At 44.7% G+C, this 19,137-nt stretch overlaps 1 protein-coding gene across 2 annotated transcripts in view; it reads left to right on the forward strand.

Moving 5' to 3' along the window:
• LOC125973986 (disco-interacting protein 2 homolog A) overlaps window positions 1–19,137 on the forward strand; it is a 37,912-nt gene that overhangs the window by 14,229 nt on the left and 4,546 nt on the right. For both annotated transcript variants that reach the window (XM_049728729.2, XM_049728730.2), the window contains exons 2-32: window positions 4,792–4,863; window positions 5,318–5,437; window positions 5,544–5,663; window positions 6,454–6,723; window positions 7,408–7,545; window positions 9,680–9,799; window positions 11,048–11,245; window positions 11,344–11,435; window positions 11,669–11,779; window positions 12,824–12,947; window positions 13,020–13,129; window positions 13,313–13,415; window positions 13,663–13,727; window positions 13,826–13,919; window positions 14,004–14,123; window positions 14,209–14,323; window positions 14,408–14,547; window positions 14,639–14,775; window positions 15,048–15,128; window positions 15,659–15,786; window positions 15,976–16,090; window positions 16,292–16,493; window positions 16,572–16,672; window positions 16,856–16,936; window positions 17,224–17,341; window positions 17,421–17,542; window positions 17,634–17,745; window positions 17,825–17,934; window positions 18,016–18,146; window positions 18,288–18,456; window positions 18,710–18,880. In XM_049728729.2, coding sequence (XP_049584686.1) covers window positions 4,792–4,863; window positions 5,318–5,437; window positions 5,544–5,663; window positions 6,454–6,723; window positions 7,408–7,545; window positions 9,680–9,799; window positions 11,048–11,245; window positions 11,344–11,435; window positions 11,669–11,779; window positions 12,824–12,947; window positions 13,020–13,129; window positions 13,313–13,415; window positions 13,663–13,727; window positions 13,826–13,919; window positions 14,004–14,123; window positions 14,209–14,323; window positions 14,408–14,547; window positions 14,639–14,775; window positions 15,048–15,128; window positions 15,659–15,786; window positions 15,976–16,090; window positions 16,292–16,493; window positions 16,572–16,672; window positions 16,856–16,936; window positions 17,224–17,341; window positions 17,421–17,542; window positions 17,634–17,745; window positions 17,825–17,934; window positions 18,016–18,146; window positions 18,288–18,456; window positions 18,710–18,880 — 3,890 coding nt within the window. The remainder of the gene's footprint in view (window positions 1–4,791; window positions 4,864–5,317; window positions 5,438–5,543; window positions 5,664–6,453; window positions 6,724–7,407; window positions 7,546–9,679; window positions 9,800–11,047; window positions 11,246–11,343; window positions 11,436–11,668; window positions 11,780–12,823; window positions 12,948–13,019; window positions 13,130–13,312; window positions 13,416–13,662; window positions 13,728–13,825; window positions 13,920–14,003; window positions 14,124–14,208; window positions 14,324–14,407; window positions 14,548–14,638; window positions 14,776–15,047; window positions 15,129–15,658; window positions 15,787–15,975; window positions 16,091–16,291; window positions 16,494–16,571; window positions 16,673–16,855; window positions 16,937–17,223; window positions 17,342–17,420; window positions 17,543–17,633; window positions 17,746–17,824; window positions 17,935–18,015; window positions 18,147–18,287; window positions 18,457–18,709; window positions 18,881–19,137) is intronic.

Genomic DNA, 19,137 nt, shown 5'->3' on the forward strand with positions numbered 1-19,137 from the left:
ACACCAGGAACAGTGTGTAGCTTGCCACAACGTTCCTCCCCTAAGAAGATGTTTGTTTTTATCAATAGCACAAGCAGTCACATAGTCGGTCAAAAGAGCTGCATTGATCTGTGTCTTATCAATCAAAGTCTTATTCTGCAAAATCAGAAGAATGTTCATTTATTATTGTTTCCCTGCATTTGAACCTATTCGCCTGAAATCATGAATTTTTTTTTTTGCTCCTGACATAATCTGACATCTGTGCAGGCATCAGACATGCATGTGAGCGTGTCGTTTGGTGTCATGTGCTTACAGTATCAAATGTGTGCGTTGCTATTTCTTAATTATGACCCCCCCCTCCGTCTCTTTTGCAAACCAATGTGCAGCTGCCTCACCTCCCAGGCAGTGCTGCGTCTAATGACTCATTATTCACACTGTCTGTCTGCACACAAGCCTGGGGGGACTGGGAGGGATTTTTTTGTGGTTGTGTGTGTGTGCATAATGTGATGAGCAAGTTATGTATTAGCAAATTGGTAATGGAGGGTTCGTTAAGCCTCCTAATTTGTTACCGCCACTTAATTATAAAGGATGCCACCGAGTGGTTTAAACCGTTGACGGATGGTGATTTTAGAGGAGTCCTTCGTGAGAGTATGCGACAAGAGTAAAAAACTAATACGGCCTTATAATCATATCATCCCTTATGTCAACTTATTTTTTTCTCCATCCTCCTCAGATGTTGGTCGTCATCATCAATCAACCTGATTTCCCCGTAGATGTTGCATCCGTCTTTCCTCTCCCAAACTTTTCAGTAGTCATTCAAAATGATTTCAGCTATTTAAAAGATCTTAAGAGTCATATTGGATTTATCCTTGAGGTTAAACCACATCTGGTGGATTTAAATGGATTTTGTACACTTTGTAAAATTGTCAAACGTGTCTAATGACACTGGGCATGTTTTGCAATGGTGGCTATTTAGTGTCTAATCGTGTTTAGGTTTTAAGACATTTAGTTTCAATGAGCAGGAAGAAACGGGAGGATATCCGCTGTGTTTTTCTGTTTTGGAGTGTGTGCAATCGGTCTGACTCATTATTCTGCTTACTATAGCAATAATTGAGCCCAATTATATCAAGCTCTTCATAGGAACGTAATGCCAAAGGGTGAATAGGCAAGTCATCTCAGGCATGAAATACAAACACACACACACACACACACAAAAAGGGTGACATACCAGCTGGGGCTGCACCTCCTACAACATTAACCCCTCATGACTGGACTATAATTTAGTCTTAGACTCCCATAGTCCTTTGTTAGGAAAAGAACCATGGGACATGATGGTATAAAATATACATGAAAAACGAGATTTTAGTACATTTGATCATTTTGTGAATGCATAAAAAGACCAGGCATGTGTCAGACGTGCAAACCACAAGTTAACAATGATGCCCACACTATCAAATTAAAACCAGCAAAACAAATAATTTAATATGTATTATCGTAATATGATTAGTAATATTTATACATGTTGGGTTAAGCAACAAGGGGGATTTTTTTCTGAAACAAATCAAGTTCATGTGTCATGTCTAAGTTCACCTGTGTGTGTGTTTCGAATTGGCATGTGTTAAAGGGGGGTCAGGGGCCTGCTTTGACACCCTAATCCTAAAGCCTTGCCAAGCTTTGTATTGGAGAGGGAGGGATGGAAAGTGTTTGAGTAAAAAAAAAAAAAAAAAAGGGGGGGGAGCAGTTGCAATTAAAGAAGGGAGTGAGGGAAGGGAGAGTGAGAGAGATGGGGTTCATTCAGACAACAGCAAAGGAAACAAAGGGATGCTGAAGGGTCTGACTTATGACAGGGGCACCTCCTTCGACTTTGCCTGTTAGCAGGTTCGCCTTTGCTGTTTATTCTCCTCTTCCTCTTCCCTCCCTCTTTCTCTGTTTGTGATGCATCCTCTGCTTCCTCCTTAACACGTGAGTCATTCAGTTTGTGCATGTCTATATTTGTCACCGACTTAGCCGGCAGCTGCTCTCTTATTGATTTTATCATCTTGACATGTGGTTGCATCGCTAGTGCGGATCTCCCTTCTGTCAGTCGTTTACTTCCAGATCAGCATTTTTTTGGTTTGTTTTGTTCCGTGACCAAAAAGCGGTCCAAGTGTGAGAAGATCGTTTAACTTTTCTCACCATGCAGAATTAAAATAGGTCAACGCCAATGTTTGACTTATCAATCAGATGCATGTTTGCATAAAATCAACATTTGAATTGTTGGTGGAGTTCATGCGGTGACAGCTGAACACATCTGTCTTTGTTGGCACACATGTCCGTCTTGTTCACTCTTCTGTCTAAATATGAGACGCTGATTTTTCTGAGCGCAAAAGAGCAGGCAGCCTTGCATGCTGCCCTGGCAGCTGTGTTGGCAGATTGAGAGTCAGCCTGGCACAAGAACTGACTCTGTGGATGGGCTTCAATGTAATCTCAGGTTTTAAAAAAAAAAAGAGTCACTGTTCTCGAGCAATTTTCTACATCCATCCATTTGTAGAAACCGTGTATCAATGTTTAAAACAACTAGGACAGTTGTCATCGCTGCAAAGGGAGCACAACCTCCGAATGATCTTTAAATTTCACTTCACAGGCGACGTCCTAAAACCTTTTCCATACAATGTCTGGATGAAGTATTTTCGCATTCCCAGACTTTACTATTTGTCCATGAGGGACACACGTTAGCAATGGATTCACGTGCTGGATTTTTATGCAGTACTTTGCTAGCACACTTTTTTTCTATCACTCCCGAATATACGTAACTGGCCATGTGACGTGGCTGTCATTGCGAATGACTGGATTGAGAAGAGGTTTGGACACTGGACTGAAAAAGAGCTCCATCTGTGCTGATGAAGAGTAATTCGCCCAAAATGTCGTCAGTCACTTTGACTCAATAGCTATTCGTCAATACGACAAAGTGGAGGATAGTGACTCTCTTGCTGCCATTCTTTACAGAGCACTTGGGGGAAATTAAGATTGAATACCGGGCCAGAGGAATGTTTACGGTAACAACTTCAGAAAAGCACCAGACCAAACTGCTTTTAGTCTCCCAGAATATAAAATGCATCGTCTCTGTGCTCAGTTGACCCTGAGCCAAAAATGTGGACATGACATCACCCCACTCCTGCTATTTTTCTTTCTCATTGAAAGACCCTTTGAATGTGTTTAAACAAAGACCGACCATCTGACCAGTGAAGAACATTACAATTAGGTTGTGTGGACAGGAAAGTGGAAATGTTAACGGCACAGGGGATGGTCACGTGACCATGTTTTTGATTAGCAAAAGACATCATCCAGCTGAGCCCCCCTCATGATTTTCTAAAACTCACTCTAGCTTTGCCACCACTGAGCTTACATTTTCTAACAGCTCAATGACATCATAAAGCCGACGGTCGGCATGAAGGGAGCAAGGAGGTCAAACAAAGGTTTTCCTCCCATATTGTAGCACTCTATTGACTGCAGGGTATCCCTCAAAATGTTCTAATTTGATGGAAGTGTTAAGCACTAGATGGGATGGGCTACTATGATTGGATGTTAAAATAAGTCAGCCAGTCTCGACATTGGTCCCATTGACACACTTGAACCAAACCTTTTGCTCTGAATTGTGATTCAGGCAAAGGGTCATCGAAAGACTTAGCTGTTTGTTCCCGGCTCAAAAGATTAGCTTCCACTGAGACATAACTTCATGGATCAGGATGCCCTCGGCGTGGACGCTCCACGAGCTACAATTAGAGGGGAAAAACACTCCCGTTGTGTGCTTGCCGAGACGTCATGCCGCCCCTGGTATGCACATACACATGAGCCGGTGTGCACGGACACACGAAGATAGAGACGCGTGACGACAGAAGAGTCAGTGTTGGGTCAGGAGGCGCAGCCGATGGAGAGCTGGGTATTGTTAGACATTAAACAGTGCAGCCATTCAGCTGTCAGGGGTGACTCAGAAGAAGTGTGACAACAACAACACCTGCCTCCACACTACCGCATTGTTGCGCTCTATGCTCGAGTGCCCGAGCATCGGCAACGATATCAACACAACACTATTCTCGGTAAACTTGGCAATTGAAACCGTTTGGTATCTACATGACCGTCGGACTTTATTGGTGATCTCCTGCTGTCGTAAAAGATTAGGGGTAATAAGTTCCTTTCATCAAATATTGCTGGGTCATCGTGCTCGGATTGGACAGGTCAGGAAAGTTCTGATGCAGAAAACAAATCCAGTCATAGACTATAGTTTGAGATTCTGAGGCTGGTTTATACAGCCATACATCCTTAAGCCAATCCATCCATTCCATCTGTCTATTTTCGGTCGCGGGCGGGCTGGAGCCTATCCCAGCAGTTAGTAGGTGGTGGAACACCCTGAACCGGTTGCCAGCCAATCGCAGGGCACACAGAGACAAACAATCATCCGCACTCGCATTCACACCTAGGGGCAATTTGGAATGCTCAATTGGCCTTCCATGCATGTTTTTTGGGGAAGTGGAAGGAAACCGTAGAAAACCCACCCAGGCACGAGGAGAACATGCAAACTCCACACAGGGAGAGCCGGAGGTGGAATCAAACCCGCACACGCTGAACTGTGAGGCGGACGTGCTAACCGGTGCTCATCATGCCGCCTGCTCCTGAAGCCCAATTTTAAAATAAAATCTCTTGTAACGTGCAGGTGGCCCAGAGTCGAGCACCAAAAACAACAACACACACTTGCACAAAGGGCTCATCTAAGCTAATGACTCATCTCTCTGCCCCTCTTCCCTCCCCAACCCTCGCTTGTTCGTCTCTGTGCAGGGGACATCACTCAGAAGGGCTACGAGAAGAAAAGAAGTAAACTGTTGGCACCGTACATCCCGCAGATCCAAGGTAAGAATATTTGTTATTTTAAATTGAAGTGCTCGTCTTTACTCGCAGGATGCTCACTCTTGAGTGTCCTGGAATGTCCTCAGACAATCTTGAACTTGATGCGCTAAATGCATCTTGGGTTGTTTAGCAGATTGGGTGAATGTGTGTGAGACTATTGCTTAGTGTTTTAGCGTCGGAGTTATATTGCTGTCTAAAAGTTGCTGACGGCACGGAGCTCAATGATCCTTATTAAGCTGATACAACGGAAAGGCCGGCCGGGCAGGCTGATGGCTGACAATTAATCGCATCCGCATACTGGATGCGCTTAATAGGTTCATTTTCATTTTACCGTAATTTCCAGAGCTCAAACGAATGTAAGTCGCACCCACTAAATTTAAATAAGAAAAATAATCGATTTTTTTTTTAGATCCACCGGATGAACAGTTCCCTTATTTAGTTTTTTCCCCCCCCACAGGTGTAGATCCCGCTCTGCAGATAGACAGCCGGATCCAGGCCTCCTCCCAGGCTGTTCTTCCCGCGTCCAAACACAACAAATCTCGAGCAGCCAACACTCGAGATGAACGCTTCCGCTCAGGTAATCGCATCGTCATACTTTGTGTGAGAGTTTTAAATTCCTACTTGTGCTTTGTAAGGGTGCGCCTAAGCTGTGTTCTTTTTTTTTTTTTAATTCAATGGCCTAGATCTGCACACAGAAGCCGTCCAAGCAGCTTTGGCCAAATACAAAGAAAGGAAGATGCCAATGCCGTCCAAGAGACGATCCGTGCTAGTCCAGTCCTCCGTTGAGGCGTGCACTCCGCCAGGTCAGACTTTTGGATCTATATTTAGCGCGTTGTGGTTTGCCAATCTTAGACAATCATATATTTACACTACCGATTCCCTCACTCCCCACTAAGCAAGACATTGTAGGATGCTAACATTCCCTAATCTGAGATTCTATTGCCAAATAAAAAAAAGGGGCGTTCTGTTTGATGACTGTATCTATTGTTTGGGATTATAAAGGACCTTGTTGTCACAAGCGTGTTCCCAGCAGGCCTTCCCACATGTTGCATACTTGGATGACATTGTTCGCATTGTCTCAGAATGTCAACATTTTACCTATTTTCTGGAACAGTTTGATGTCAGTAAAGTTGCCATAGCGAGGCTCGACAAAGCGCTTTTAAACCCCACAAGCGGCGTAATCATTAGGTTTACTTAATTAGGTCTATATAGGGAAGGTCCAATTTTATCCCAAATCAACAGTGGTGCTTTTTATCAAATTTGCGCCAGATATCGCCATCTTTTTGTGACAAGTGTGTAAAGTTGCTGTCTTAATCACTGTTACATAGTACATTGCAGTAATTAGCAGATCTGCCAAGTCATTAATGTATAGCTCATTAAGCATTGCCTGGCAATTATATCCTGCTGTTTTTATCTGTCGAGTACAAGCGACTTAATGAGAGCTTTGGTGTCAAACTAAATGAAAGCGCAACCAGCATAGAGACAGAAAGTGTTGCAACCACACAAGTCATCCACAAATCACTCCCACCCCACCCCACCCATGTTGCTGTCCTCTTAGCATGACACCACGCTACTCTGACCTGTCCAACACAGACACCTCCTCTGCGTCGGAAGACGAGGGCTCTCTGCGGCGAAAGGGCCGTCTGGCCAATTCCACTCCCAATCAAAGCCACAGCCACCCGGCCGTCGAGCACTGGTTTAACCGGGTCATCCAGGGTTCGTCCACCTCATCTTCCGCTTCGTCCACCTCGTCTCACCCGGGAGTGAGGTCTGTCGCCACCAGCACCAACGCTAACAGCGGCGCTCTCAACGCCAACACCAAAGCTACTGTGCTGGCTGATCTTATGTCACACACACACCTAGGTGAGAGCTCCTTTTGTCATTTTTCAAAGTTCCGAATGATCTCGGTCTCCAGTTGTCGTATCAGGCTGGCTGATTAAGACACCTGAGAGCAATTCGTTTTTAGAAATTAAAATGCGCATGTCTCCTTTAAGGGATAGGTCAAGTATATTTGACGTGGTGCGTCAGCACGCTTCGTAAGCACACTTCTCATTGTTTTGCATTTGCTGAATCCAGCAGAAACATTCAATTATCTCCAGCCAATCAGATTTATTCCTATGTGTCCCAGACAGAAAGCAATGTCCCACACGACTTGCTTTTGTCACACACAGCCACTTAACAAGGAAAGACCAATTACGTCTTTGGACTAAGTAATCTCTATGTGACATCTTCCTGTCATTCAGTCATGTAAAAAAGGCTTTGGCCACTCTATTGTCAAAGCTACTCTATTCATATCATCTGTTAATTTTTAGGGGTGACATGTTGCCGCTGAAATTATTTTATTAAACAATTTAACCACATAATTGTTTTATAGCAAGTAAATGCTCAACTAAAGTAGCTGTCCCTCATTCCAAAACCGACTCTAATTTATCCATAGGTGTGAATGTGTGTCTGCTATTTGCGCTGTGATTGGCTGTTGACCAGTCCAGCTTGTCCAGCAAGACGTATAGCCGACCAGTCATTTCAATCTATCCCCTTCTACCACAGATAACCACATAGCTCCCCCAGACGTGACGGGCCTCTCGGAGCGCTCCTCACTTCATGCGGAGCATTCCCACGTTGCCTCGGTGCGAGGCGTATCTCGTGGCTACAACCACCACACCAGCATCATGGAGACAGCAGATGGTGAGTGTCCTGTATGCATGCACGCACACCGTTACATGGTTTCTTCCGGTTTGCCCCCCCTGCTGTTTGTCCCTCTGTTTTCCCTCTTTAGTCAGTCTTCATTTCAGTCTGGCGCAAGCTGTCGGCTGACCCTCTTTGTGTTGCTATGGTAACACCTGTCCTCCTTTGCACCCTGGAAATAACACTCCAATTCCTAATGGCTGTTTTGTGATACGCAGTAGTTCTTCTCATCATTATAATGGTCACTCTTCTTTTAGATTCTTGAGTCTCAAATATGTGGTGAGTCTACGGTGTTATCTAGGAGTTGTTTCGGAGAATTTACACATGGGCCAAATGCAGCCAACTACTATCTAGAGTTCTCTGGTCACCAAAGCAGAAAGCAATCAAACCCTGGATGAAACAATAACAAAAGTCAACTTCGTAATCGTTGTGTAATTCATTCAGAATTTTGTGTGGGATTGTTTGTTGAGTCATGGTGTGTCAAAGCAACTGAGTAAAACCGCGGTGGAGTTTCCGTCTCAGCTTGGTGCAATGTCGACATTTGCGAAGGATTATGTTCATTGACGTCCTCATTTGTTTCTCCTCCAGGCTGTGAATGGAGAGGTGAGGGATCCCTCAGTTTGATGAATGGTATTTATTATCGCTACGGTTGCTTCGGAGCTTTGGCATCAATTGTGCATGTGACTACTGTCAGGTGTCGCACTCCTCCCCCAACCATTTGCCCTCCACCCCCCCCAAAAAAAAGGGAATTCACTCCTTCAATCCATCTGTGTTGATGTTGTTTGTGTTGTTGATGGTCTTGCCGACAAGACGAATGCGTTTGCAGTTGCGGCGTTGGAAATCGATTCCTACTTAAATTATGGACTGTACATTCTTGGTGTGAAAAGTGGTTCTTGGCATGTCTTTATTAGCATGTTGTTGTTTTTTTGCGCCATCTCAATGTTTGAACAAGGGTTAGGCCAACAGGACACATTTTGTTTAGATAGGGAAACGTGTGCACCAATACAGTAGATGGATTAACTATTTGTGTGAAGTTTTTTTTTTACATTATTATGATCAATCTCGATTAAAAAATATTCTTGAAATCAAATGTGAGCTTTGCACATTCTGGCATAATGTACCTGATATATAAATGAACACATTTTCAAAAATAATAACATTATTATAGCATTATTATAAGAATAACAAATCATTAACTTGATAAAAAACACAATATCCGGAAGAAATGAGCTTTCTAGTCCCAAAATATTGCAAAACCGAGTGATGACCTCTAATGCACGGGGGAGACCTTTTGGTTGTTTGAAAAAGGTGGCGAACACTAATATGTTAATTAGCATCATTTGCAAGTTCTCATCTGCTTCTAGAGTACATTAATATATCAAAGCTTTTGAGTGGATGGCACTCGGGGGCCATCAGATGTTGTCGTCTGTGTCTAATTGGCCCATCAGGTGCCGCCGCACTGCCCTTCGCATGCCCCGTCCCGATGTGTGTGCGAGCTTCGATCCGAACACACCGAGGCTGTCTGAGCCGCCGGCCTTATTATAGAACAGAAACGCATCCGGCAAGCTGTGTGCAGCTGTGCCCTCTGTCTCCTGTGGCTGGAATGTCTGACACTTGTCCCTCCCTAGCCTAGAATGGACTCACATGGACAAAACCATGCTCGGGAAGTCCATGCAGGCTGGCTTGTTTAGTTAGGGCTCGGTTCCGATCGGTAAATGTTGTGAAATGTAGGTACAACTTTATGTGAAGTGAGCATACACTTAATGAGAGGCCTCACGTCTCAGAAGCTGGTGAAGAGACAGACGTGTTGCTAGGCAACCTGATTAGTCATGGTGGAGGGTTATTGAAGAGTTTGCTGAGCTAAAATACTGACTTAGGAGATCTATTTGATTTTTTGTTGTTTGGTTGAGTGACAGTTGTGCTGAAGCAATCTGCTGACCTTGTGTGTTCTCCTCTCACTTCTCCTCATTATGAATCTGGCCACATATTTTCCTAATCCTTTTTGTCATTTTTAACCGCTGTGTATTATCTCCGTTTGTCATTCACGTCTCTTTCGATGTCTTTGTTGTGCTTGTTTTTTTACTTGAACCATATTTCTCATCATCCCATCCTTTTCGGCAACGCCTTTGTGTAGGTGTTCCAGTCAACAGCCGCGTCTCCTCCAAAATCCAGCAGCTTCTCAACACACTGAAAAGACCGAAGCGACCGCCTTTGCGAGAGTTTTTTGTGGATGACTTTGAGGATCTCATGGATGGTGAGTTACTCCAAAATCCCCGGGCACTCAGTCCATGCACAGGGAACAGTGGCTTCAACCCTGTCCGGGATTTACGCTTCCCTGTGTGCGATTCTTCTTGTTGCTGAACCGAGCCCTTTTCCACACCTCCTAAATAAACAGTCCAAGTACACTTTTAGATAGGTGATTGTTTTTCTTTGTTGTTTCCTCCCTCCTGTGGATCAGAGACCACCAGGTGTGCTCAGGGAGTGGTAAGGCAGAGCTGGGCCGCAGAAACACAGACCCACATTGTGGACCAGTCTTTTTTTTTCTCTTCAAATTCCTTCATTCCTTACCAGTCCATCGTGGCTTTTGGGTGGTACTCTTGCCAGGCTGAGTAAACACTGTGCAAATGAAAACGCAGCAGGATTAGTAACACACCAGCAGGTCATTGTAAAGCTCTCCTAACTCTGCCAGAGTGGAGCGAGCGTCTGGAGACTACGTGGTGTGTGTATGCGGAGAGTCCTTTTCCTGACTCAAGTGTTTTAACTGGACAGCGCACAAATGAGATGGAATTCCAAAGCAGAAGTTGGGCAGGCAAAAAACTGTTAAGAACACAATATACGACTTTAATCCCCTAGCCTTTTCTCAATCCCCACTATCTCGCCATCAAAGAGTCCCTCTTTTCGTACTTGTGAGCCTCCCTCTGCAAAAGATGTATAAATCACTGATTCAACACTACCTTGTAAAACACTCCAGCTGAATGGCTCCTCAGGGGTGACGCTGGGAGTACTGCGGCACTGCAGTACTGTTGCCACCAAGCGGCTGTGGCTATAAGAGACATGGATTCCATCCATCCATCCATCCATCCATCCATCCATCCATCCATCCATCCATCCATCCATCCATCCATCCATCCATCCATCCATCCATCCATCCATCCATCCATCCATCCATCCATCCATCCATCCATCCATCCATCCATCCATCCATCCATCCATCCATCCATCCATCCATCCATCCATCCATCCATCCATCCATCCATCCATCCATCCATCCATCCATCCATCCATCCATCCATCCATCCATCCATCCATCCATCCATCCATCCATCCATCCATCCATCCATCCATCCATCCATCCATCCATCCATCCATCCATCCATCCATCCATCCATCCATCCATCCATCCATCCATCCATCCATCCATCCATCCATCCATCCATCCATCCATCCATCCATCCATCCATCCATCCATCCGTTCATGTCATTTTCTTCTGTGTGTATTTAGTTCAGCAACCCAATCCAAACCAGCCAAAGCCAGAAGGCCAACTCATGCGTCCCCTTGAGGGAGATCCTCTCGGAGTGGCCACCAACTGGCCTCCCTCGTTGACGGCAGCCTTGCAACGATGGGGGACCACTCAACCCAAGAGCCCTTGTCTGACGGCACTTGATAACGCTGGCAAGCCTGTCTACACTCTCACCTATGGTAGGTTTGACGGGGACTGTTGGCCCAGACATTGTAAAATACACGCCAAGACGTCGGAGAATAAATACTTGAATACAGTAATTGTGTTGCCATTGCAGGTAAATTATGGACCCGGAGTCAGAAACTGGCCTACACACTCCTCAACAAGTTAAGCACCAGGAATGAACCTTTGCTTATGCCTGGAGATAGGGTACGTTTCAAAACCTGTTTCTTTGGCTGATCATTTTCTTTTTCAATCAAACCAGCCTTGCCCGTAAAACCTAAATATGTACAGAGTTATGATATTTGGCATACCACGACACCCCAGGTGCTTAGAACATTTGCGTGCTTTCATCATTAGAACCATGTTACCTGAAGTCAATCATGATGGGGCCTGTGATGAGAAAAAAAAAATGTGACCGTCCCCCTGGATCTGTTTCACAGGTTGCACTTGTATTCCCCAACAATGACCCCGTCATGTTCATGGTGGCGTTCTACGGCTGTCTGCTGGCAGAGCTGGTCCCCGTACCTATTGAAGTGCCGCTAACCAGAAAGGTAATGGCTGGCGATGCACTTATTGATTTAGTTTTCTTCTCCTCTACATGACACTTGAAGAGCAGGAAGGACTCGGTTTGGATATTTACCAAGTGGGCTCGGACATCCGCCGTGCTAACTTGTATTGATTGACGGGATTGTTGTGCTCAATACAGCACAGGAAAGCAGAATTGAGAGCATTTAAGTAAAATAATAAAATAATAGAAATAATCAAAGAGATTCAGCTCATTCAGAATCAATTTGAGATCCTTTCTTATAGTGTTGATTTTTATTTTATTTTTTTGCAGGTAACCAATTCTTCCCTCCCTGACTTCCCTTATTGTTATTCAGGTGTCTATTCTAATTTCCATGCACATTTATTTGTTGCCAAGAACATCATTTTTTTCAGCGGCCACATCGCTGTTCTTTGCCGCAGCAGCGTCAACTCTTTCGTGTTCTATTTCAAGAGCGTTATTATGCATCAAGAGTCGGCAATCGCAAACAAATTCACCATCATGAGTTGTACTCGCTGAATATTAATGTACTTGATTGCCCTTTATTAGCATGCTGTTTGCGGAAGCTGTTTACTAACAAATGAGATTGTGAACAGATTATAGTTCTACTTCAATTATTACATCAGAAGCCCGCACTGTTCTTGAGACGACTTTATTAACGGCCATCTCATCTCGAAAAAGAGGTCATGAAATAAGAAATTTTGTGCTAAATGAAAATCCTATTTGGTAAGCCTTCTTAAAAGTTAAAATTGTTTGAATGAAAGCATTGTCTTAAGACTTGTGTAACCCCCGCCCCCCCAAAAAAATGCTTGAAGCAAAGTGATATGCTCTGACGCAATAACTGTCCAATATGATGAAATATAAGGGAAAGAATAGTTACATATATTTCACCCTGATGAGATAATAAATGTATAGGTTAGATTTTAGTTTTTGTAGTGTGCCCGATTCGCCGCCGCTCTTCTGCTTTAGTCCCCAATTACAATTCTCTTGTTGCTGTAAAGCACATTTGACTGTGTGTCTCCACCTTTTTTTTTTACTTTCTGTCCTACAGGATGCTGGAAGTCAACAAATTGGCTTTCTGCTTGGCAGTTGCGGGGTGACTTTGGCCCTTACCACTGATGCTTGTCAGAAAGGTTTACCCAAAGCACAAACTGGGGAGGTAGCCACATTTAAAGGTAAAGCCTTCTTTCAATTTCACCGTGGCATGATTTGGGCTTTCAACCGATTTCACCCGTCTGCCCCTTTAGGCTGGCCCCGGTTGCTGTGGTTTGTGACTGACGGAAAACACGTTGTGAAGCCTCCCAAAGACTGGCATCCTCCGATACGTGAAGCAAGCAATGACATAGCCTACATCGAAGTGAGGGAGTTGAAATTTTGTAGCTTAAGATCAACTATGTATATCATCTCTAACTTGTATTACAAACACACATTGTATTTGGGCCACATAGAAATTCAATCATCAATAATAATGAGGTGCCAATGTGATGCTTTGAATGACGGCTGCCGTGGTGTTTTTTTTCTGTTTTTATTCCTCGTGCAGTATAAAACCAGCAAGGAGGGAAGCACCATGGGGATCACAGTGAGCCATTCAGCCATGCTTGCTCACTGTCACGCTCTCACACAAGCCTGCGCTTACACTGAAGGTGAGTGATGACGTCACCCCCCCACACACACACAAGTCCTTTTTGGTTTCTCAGTTGCCACTATGATTTGTTTGCATGGATTTGGTCTTTTACAAAAAACTGTAATGAACCTTTTCATCCTCTGTGCTTGTCCGAGTTTTGTTCTAAATATTTCTTTTTAGGTCAACTACGTTTGCAGTGTTTACCATTTAATACGAAATGAGTCTTTGTTTGCATGAAACTAAAAATGTCCCATTGTGATTCACAGCTGAGACCGTAACTAACGTGCTGGACTTCAAGAGAGAAGCGGGTTTATGGCATGGGGTTCTTACCGTGAGTTCTTTAAAACCTCTTGTACACTTTTTAAACACACAATACATTTGAAAGTGACATAATGCTTGATTCTTTCCAACCTTACCTTCTCATTGCAGAGCGTCATGAATCGGATGCATGTAATCAGCATTCCTTACTCGCTAATGAAAGTCAACCCTCTCTCGTGGATACAAAAGGTTCACACGTACAAAGGTGAGGGTCGGCCCGGCCTGCATGTGAGCCATCTTGAGATGAAGTTTGTTTGATTTTGTTTGTGTTTGTTTGTCCACTGCCCAGCGCGGGTGGCTGTGGTGAAATCGAGGGACATGCATTGGTCTCTGCTGGCTCAAAGAGACCAGCGAGACATCAGCTTGGGCTCGCTGCGCATGCTGATTGTTGCCGATGGAGCCAACCCATGTGAGTCTGCTGCAAAAAAAAAAAAAAAAAGAAACAGCACAAGATCACTTGTTTGCCCTCATGCTGACTTGATGCCACTCTTCAGGGTCAATATCTTCCTGCGATGCCTTTCTCAACGTGTTCCAGGCACGTGGGCTGCGACCTGAGGTGATCTGTCCATGTGCCAGCTCTTCAGAAGCCATGACTGTCGCCATCCGGAGGTCAGATGATGTTACTGCAGCTTTTTTGTATTATTGTTCTTTTGGATATGTTGCAAAGATGTGAAGACAAGTTTGTCCTTTTAGACCTCCAGAGATGGGCGTCCCTTCACCGGGCAAGGCGGTGCTGTCCATGGGCGGGCTGAGCCATAGTGTCATCCGCGTGGACACCGAAGAGAAGCTCTCTGTCCTCACCGTGCAGGACGTGGGACAGGTCATGCCCGGAGGTGCCGAACACAGTCGCATGTTATCTCCATCCGGTAAAAAAAATAAAATAAAATAAAATGTCCTGATGTTTGATTTATTGGTATTTTGCAGCTTTGGTGTGTGTGGTGCGAGCCGAGGGCACGCCGTACTTGTGTCAGACTGACGAGGTGGGAGAAATCTGCGTGAGCTCAAGGTGCACAGGTTCGGCTTATTACGGCCTTCAGGGCATGACCAAGAACATATTTGAGGTTAGTTTTTGATTTCAAGTTTTACTGGAAACATTTACTTATGCTGTGTTTTAAGCAATTGTTCTATTTCGAATTCAGAAAATTATATCTTTATATACTGTAGATATCTAAATATTATTTATATTTGGATATTATATTATATATTTTTACATATTATTTTATCATATTATATTATATTAAACAGAATTAATTGCAGTGTTTGGATACTTTTATTATTCTTGGCAAAATATTGGAATCAAATCTGAGATCTCCCACTTCTACTTTTATTGCAGACCACTCCAGTCACGTCGACAGGAATTCCAGTCAGTGACCGAACTTTCACCAGGACCTCTCTGCTGGGTTTTGTGGGACCAGTAAGTATTCTATCCGCTTCTATGACTTCTCAGTAACATCAATTCGTAATAATTGTATGGGACTCTAACATGTTTTTCATCAGAGGTGAAGCAATAGTGATTGGAAATGAATTCCCAAAACAAGTCAAATGCTAGATTTACATCTTGATTCCAAAAAGGGCCTCTTTAATGGTTCCGCTGACTTAAATAACACCTGAAATTGAGTTGGGCAGTGCTAACAGCACACTCATCGCTTTGTTGCGCTCCTGAAATTTTCCGAGATGGAATATGCAAATTGCTCAGGAGAATTAATGAGCTGTTTGGCTTTTTCCGAGTCAGTGAAGCCAACAATCAGAATTTGTGCAGCTCCCTGACATCTGTCGCATTGATCTGGGGCCAGGTCTCAGATGTACAGTCCCCTCCAAAAGTATTGGAACAGGAAAGGTCAATTCCATTAACATTTGGGTTTCTGAAGGAATTGACTTTGGAGGGGACTTTTTAAGTATAATAAAAAATGATCCCCAAATGCGTGCTTTGTGTTCTGCCTCCAGGACAGCCTCGTGTTTATTGTCGGGAAGATGGACGGATTGATGGTGGTCAGTGGGCGGCGGCACAACGCTGACGACGTGGTTGCTACGGCTCTTGCGGTGGAGCCCATGAAGTTTGTTTACAGGGGGAGGTAGGAAGACGTGACACAATTGATCAGTCAGTCCACCGAACCACAACAACATGTCCACCTAATGAGATCCAATATGCAGCGAAATGCGGACGAGCCTGTGTGGATCTCGATAGATTTTGCAGAGCTTACTTTTACTGTGGCTGGTAAGTTTTAAAATTCTGAGGTGGTGCATTGCCTGGTGCATTGCAGGATAGCTGTATTTTCTGTGTCGGTGCTGCATGATGAGAGGATCGTCGTGGTGGCGGAACAGAGACCGGATGCCTCTGAGGAAGACAGCTTCCAGTGGATGAGCCGGGTCCTTCAGGTACCGATGCGGACGATGAAAAGGGCTTTATTTGAACTCTACACAAGGTTCACATGAGACATTGATGTATCTATACTTTACCGTAAATATTTAATATCTCTCCTACAGTCAGTCGACATTATTATCTTTGCAAAACTCTTGCAATGGATATTACTATATGTTGTTCTAGGCGTAGTATATTCAAATAAATGTTTCTTCCAGGCCATAGACAGCATCCACCAAGTAGGTGTGTACTGCCTGGCCCTGGTCCCCGCCAACACGCTTCCCAAAGCTCCCCTCGGTGGCATCCACATATCAGAGACCAAACAGCGCTTCCTGGAGGGCGCCTTGCATCCCTGCAATGTCCTCATGTGCCCTCACACGTGCGTCACCAACCTACCCAAGCCGAGGCAGAAGCAGCCGGGTATGGAGCCGTATCATGCCCGGTGGAGGACGATCGTGTGACTAACTGAGTGATGGATGGGTGTGTATGTGCGCGCAGAGGTCGGCCCCGCTTCGATGATCGTAGGCAACCTGGTGGCAGGCAAGAGGATAGCGCAGGCCTGTGGGAGAGACGTGACCCAGTTGGAAGACAATGAGCAGGTACTCACCGCACAGGAAAGTCTCACTTGGGATTTAAAACTCAAATCTCGCTAATGTGGGCCAGCCTTGTTAACCACTCACTTACCACCAGCGAGTAAATACAGGTTGTCTCATGCATGCATGAAAGAAAAGGGTTCAAACAATTTGAAACTTCTCTCTTACCCCAATCTATGTATGTGTTAGTTTCTCTACATTCAAGATGTGCTACAGTGGAGAGCGCAGGCCACTCCAGACCATCAGCTGTTCCTTGTTCTCAATGCCAAGGTACCTCAGCGCATCCACCCTGCGCACACACATTGTTTTACGTGCAAAACATGTTTAACTTCAAAGGTTCGGCAGTAAATTATTTTACTTTTGTTTTCCTTACAGGTGAGTTTTATTGTATTTTATATTAACCCATTGGGTGGCCTTTGTAAAGATTAGATGATGGCTACAATGGGGGAAACATTTTACATTGGAGTAAACACACGACTTTGGGTGTTCCACTCTACTATACATATATAGAGATTTACAGATTCCTGCATGGATTCATTTGCCATGTGGTTCTTTAGGGCACGGTGGCCAGTGCGGCGTCCTGTCTGCAGCTCCACAAGCGGGCCGAGCGCGTGGCTGCAGCTCTGATGGGACGCCTCAACACCGGGGACCACGTCGCACTCGTCTACATGCCAGGTACTCGCAACGGAGCCATGAGGCACTCCAGCGTCCTGCGAATGGTGAAACAACAGTAAGTGTTTTTGTTTACGCGCAGGAATCGACTTGATTGCCACCTTCTATGGCTGCTTGTACGCTGGCTGTGTCCCGGTGACGGTCAGACCTCCGCACCCGCAGAACCTGGCCACCACCCTTCCCACTGTCAAGATGATTGTTGAGGTAACTTGTTGACCAGGCATGGGAAAACTATTTATTGGAGGCTACTAGAAATTGATGCCTTTACAGTCAGAGTATCATCTGTGGCTTACAGGTCAGCAAATCGGTGTGCATCCTCACCACTCAAGCAATAATGAAGCTGTTGAAATCCAAAGAGGCTGCCGCTGCAGTGGACATTAAGAGTTGGCCGATGGTGCTGGACACAGGTGAGCTACCATGCATGCGTACGGACACCTTTATTTCATGCTCTCACACGTGCTAACATTTTTTTTTTTATTGATTCAGATGACCTCCCCAGAAAGAAAAGCCCGCAGATTTACAAGCCCCCAACCCCGGAGATGTTAGCCTACCTTGACTTTAGCGTTTCCACCACAGGCATCCTGGCTGGAGTCAAGGTGGGTACTGCAAATACAAACGCTTGTTTGAATGTCTTTATGGGATGTTGGATGTATCTTTTAAAATGCCCTTTGTCATAGATGTCCCATGCAGCTACTGGCGCCTTGTGCCGCTCCATCAAGCTGCAGTGTGAGCTCTACCCTTCTCGCCAGATCGCCATCTGTCTTGACCCGTACTGTGGCCTGGGCTTTGCTCTCTGGTGCCTGTGCAGGTGAGTCATAATTTCACAAACATCCATCCATTTTATCCACTAAATGTGACTTAGTTAAGAAGAACACACCTAATTTGTAGTGGCCCACCAGGTTCACGCGCAGCTCCTAATATATTCTGGTTTTCTCTTGGGTTGTCGCAGTGTGTACTCCGGCCACCAGTCCATCCTGGTTCCCCCTCTGGAGCTGGAAAGCAATGTGTGTGTATGGTTGGCTGCTGTCAGCCAGTACAAAGTGCGTGTCACTTTTTGCTCCTACTCAGTCATGGAAATGTGCACCAAAGGCCTAGGCTCGCAGACGGAAGCGCTACGAGTGAGTCTGACTGTTTGAAAGATTAACACTGCACAAATCTAGGAAAAGAAAAAAACCCAAAACAACTTAAGTCATGAAATGTATTAGTTGTACAGATAGAAGTCAAATAAAATGTGTACTTGATGGTTTCAAAAAATGCTATCATTAACATTGAGTGGGGACAAGTTGGGCGGTATAAAACATTTTATTGTTGAGAATTTTTTGGACTTGATTTTTAAGTATGGAAATATTGTATAAATTGTCCCGTGTACAGCTGCGGAACGTCAACCTATCGTGTGTGCGCACGTGCATGGTGGTGGCGGAGGAGAGGCCTCGCATAGCCCTCACGCAGTCCTTCTCCAAGATCTTCAAGGACCTGGGACTTTCGCCACGTGCCGTCAGCACCACCTTCGGCTGCAGGGTGAACGTAGCCATCTGTTTGCAGGTGAGTATTCAACAGGCAGGATTTGACCTGTTTCTTAACCACGTGCGTTGGGGGTACACGGTATACAATGTTTGGATGTATCATTTATACACTGGTGACAACATTAATTCCACTTGCGCAGTCTGAAATGAAACGGAAGAAATGTATGATGAATAGAATTGAAATTTGTAATCTGTTATTTTGACGAATGTTTTTGCATTTACCGTTTCGCAAGCAAGCTGTGTCAATCAAAGGCAAAATTGTAGACATCGTATATT

The sequence above is a fragment of the Syngnathus scovelli genome, chromosome 8 (assembly GCF_024217435.2).
Source record: "Syngnathus scovelli strain Florida chromosome 8, RoL_Ssco_1.2, whole genome shotgun sequence".
Classification (NCBI taxonomy): Eukaryota; Metazoa; Chordata; class Actinopteri; order Syngnathiformes; family Syngnathidae; genus Syngnathus; species Syngnathus scovelli.